Source organism: Camelina sativa, chromosome 6 (assembly GCF_030686135.1).
Source record: "Camelina sativa cultivar CO46 ecotype springtype chromosome 6, ASM3068613v1".
In the NCBI taxonomy this organism is placed as follows: domain Eukaryota; kingdom Viridiplantae; phylum Streptophyta; class Magnoliopsida; order Brassicales; family Brassicaceae; genus Camelina; species Camelina sativa.
The window spans coordinates 2,452,841-2,454,732 of record NC_141885.1 but is presented as its reverse complement, the minus strand read 5'-3'; the positions used below and the strand labels follow the sequence as shown (position 1 = coordinate 2,454,732).

At 40.5% G+C, this 1,892-nt stretch overlaps 1 protein-coding gene across 1 annotated transcript; it reads left to right on the top strand.

Annotated features, from left to right (window-relative positions):
* Positions 1 to 293: 293 nt before the first annotated feature.
* LOC147942162 (uncharacterized) lies at positions 294 to 893 on the top strand. The gene has a single exon (XM_087455948.1). It carries the CDS (start codon positions 294 to 296, stop codon positions 891 to 893), a length of 600 nt encoding a protein of 199 aa, XP_087312074.1.
* The last annotated feature ends 999 nt before the right edge of the window (positions 894 to 1,892 follow it).

The following is a 1,892-nucleotide window of genomic DNA, read 5'->3' as shown; positions in this document are numbered from 1 at the left end:
CTCTTAAAATCCTTTTAAACCTAACCATGTATATAAAACAATTTTTTTTGAACATCCGTGGTCTTAATGATCTGGATAAACATCGGCTATTCAATAACTGGTTTTCTACCCATAAGCCTCTTTTTGGTGCTATTCTAGAATCTCATATAAAGGAACCAAACTTGAACAGAGTTTTGAATCTTACCTGTCCTGGTTGGCATTTTGTTTCAAATCATGCCTCGCATCCTGATGGAAGGATAATTATCATTTGAAAATCACCAGCCACTGTCACTGTCCTGCATCAGTCAAGCCATATGATTACTACTGAAATCGCTATCCAAGGTGGCCATAGGTTTTATTTCACGGCTATCTATGCACCGAATCTAGGTGAAGAACACACTGACCTCTGGTGTGAACTGATCAATCTCCAGCAGAGGTTTCAACTTGACTCTCAACCTTGGTTACTTGGTGGGGATTTCAATCAAATAATTCATCCCGCTGAACACGCTAATCTGAATGTCAACCACTGGTCCTCGCATATGCTTGAGCTTCGAGATTGTCTCCTTCACATGGAGTTGTTTGACCTGCGATATCAAGGTTCTTTATTCACTTGGTCGAATAAGAATCCCACAAATCCTATAGCAAAAAAGTTAGACAGACTGCTTGTTAACAATCATTGGCTCGCCTTATATCCCAACAATGTGGCTTCCTTCCTGGCTCTAGAAATATCTGACTACTCACCCTGCCTCCTGAATTTAGCTACTTCTCTCCCTTCTGCTGGCACAAAACCTTTCAAGTTCTTTAACTTTTTGACCACCCACCCCAAATTCCTCCAAACGATTGAGACTGCTTGGATCTTGGCTGGAACTTTACATCCCTTGGAAACAAGTTTGTCAGTTTTGAGTGCTAAATAGAAAACACTAAAGAGAGAATTAAAAACACTTTCGAGAGAGAATTTTTCGGATATTCAAAATAGGGTGAGAGAGACTAACTGTTTGTTAAACTCTGTGCAGGTACAAGCAATGAATTTTCCCTCCCCTGACCTATTTCAACAAGACCGAGATCTTCACAATCAATGGGAGTTCCTCATAAAGATTGAAGAAGCATACTTTAGGCAAAGATCTCGCATTAATTGGCGAAAAGAAGGAGATCAGAACACAACTTACTTCCATCGCATGATGCAGATCACAAACGCTTTCAATGCGATCTGATCCTTTTCCTTGGTATCAGGCACATTGATTGACGATCCCTTGGAAATGAGTAGGATGGTTGTAGCTCATTTTCAGTCAATTTTAAATCCCATCTCTCTGCAGCCAATTGTTGCCTCACACCTTTGGATCCAGACACTTATAAGCTATAGTTGTCCACCTGAGTTGAAACATAAAATGGTAAGTGTTCCCACAGCAGACGAGATCAAGAGGGTGATGTTCAAACTAAATGCAAATAAAGCGCCAGGTCCTGATGGATTTACCTCAACGTTTTATAAGGCCTCATGGGGGATACTTGGTTCAGAGGTTACTGCATGTATCCTGCAGTTCTTTCACTCGGCTTTTCTACCGTCAGCAGTAAACGCAACCATACTTGCATTAATTCCCAAGAACCCTGGAGCATCTCTTGTCTCGGACTATCGACCTATTTCCTGCTTAAACACCCTTTACAAGGTCATCTCCAAGATCATTGTATCACGGTTAAAACCGGCTCTTCCTGACCTGATTCAAAAAAACCAAACTGCGTTTATAAAAGGAAGATTATTAGTAGAGAACACACTACTAGCTGCAGATTTGATTAATGGATATCATCACCAGCAAGGTCCCAAACGTATTACCATCAAAGTTGACATTGCTAAAGTATTTGATACGGTTAGATGGGAGTTTATCTTTAGTTGTTTACGAGGTATAGAGGTGCCTGAATTA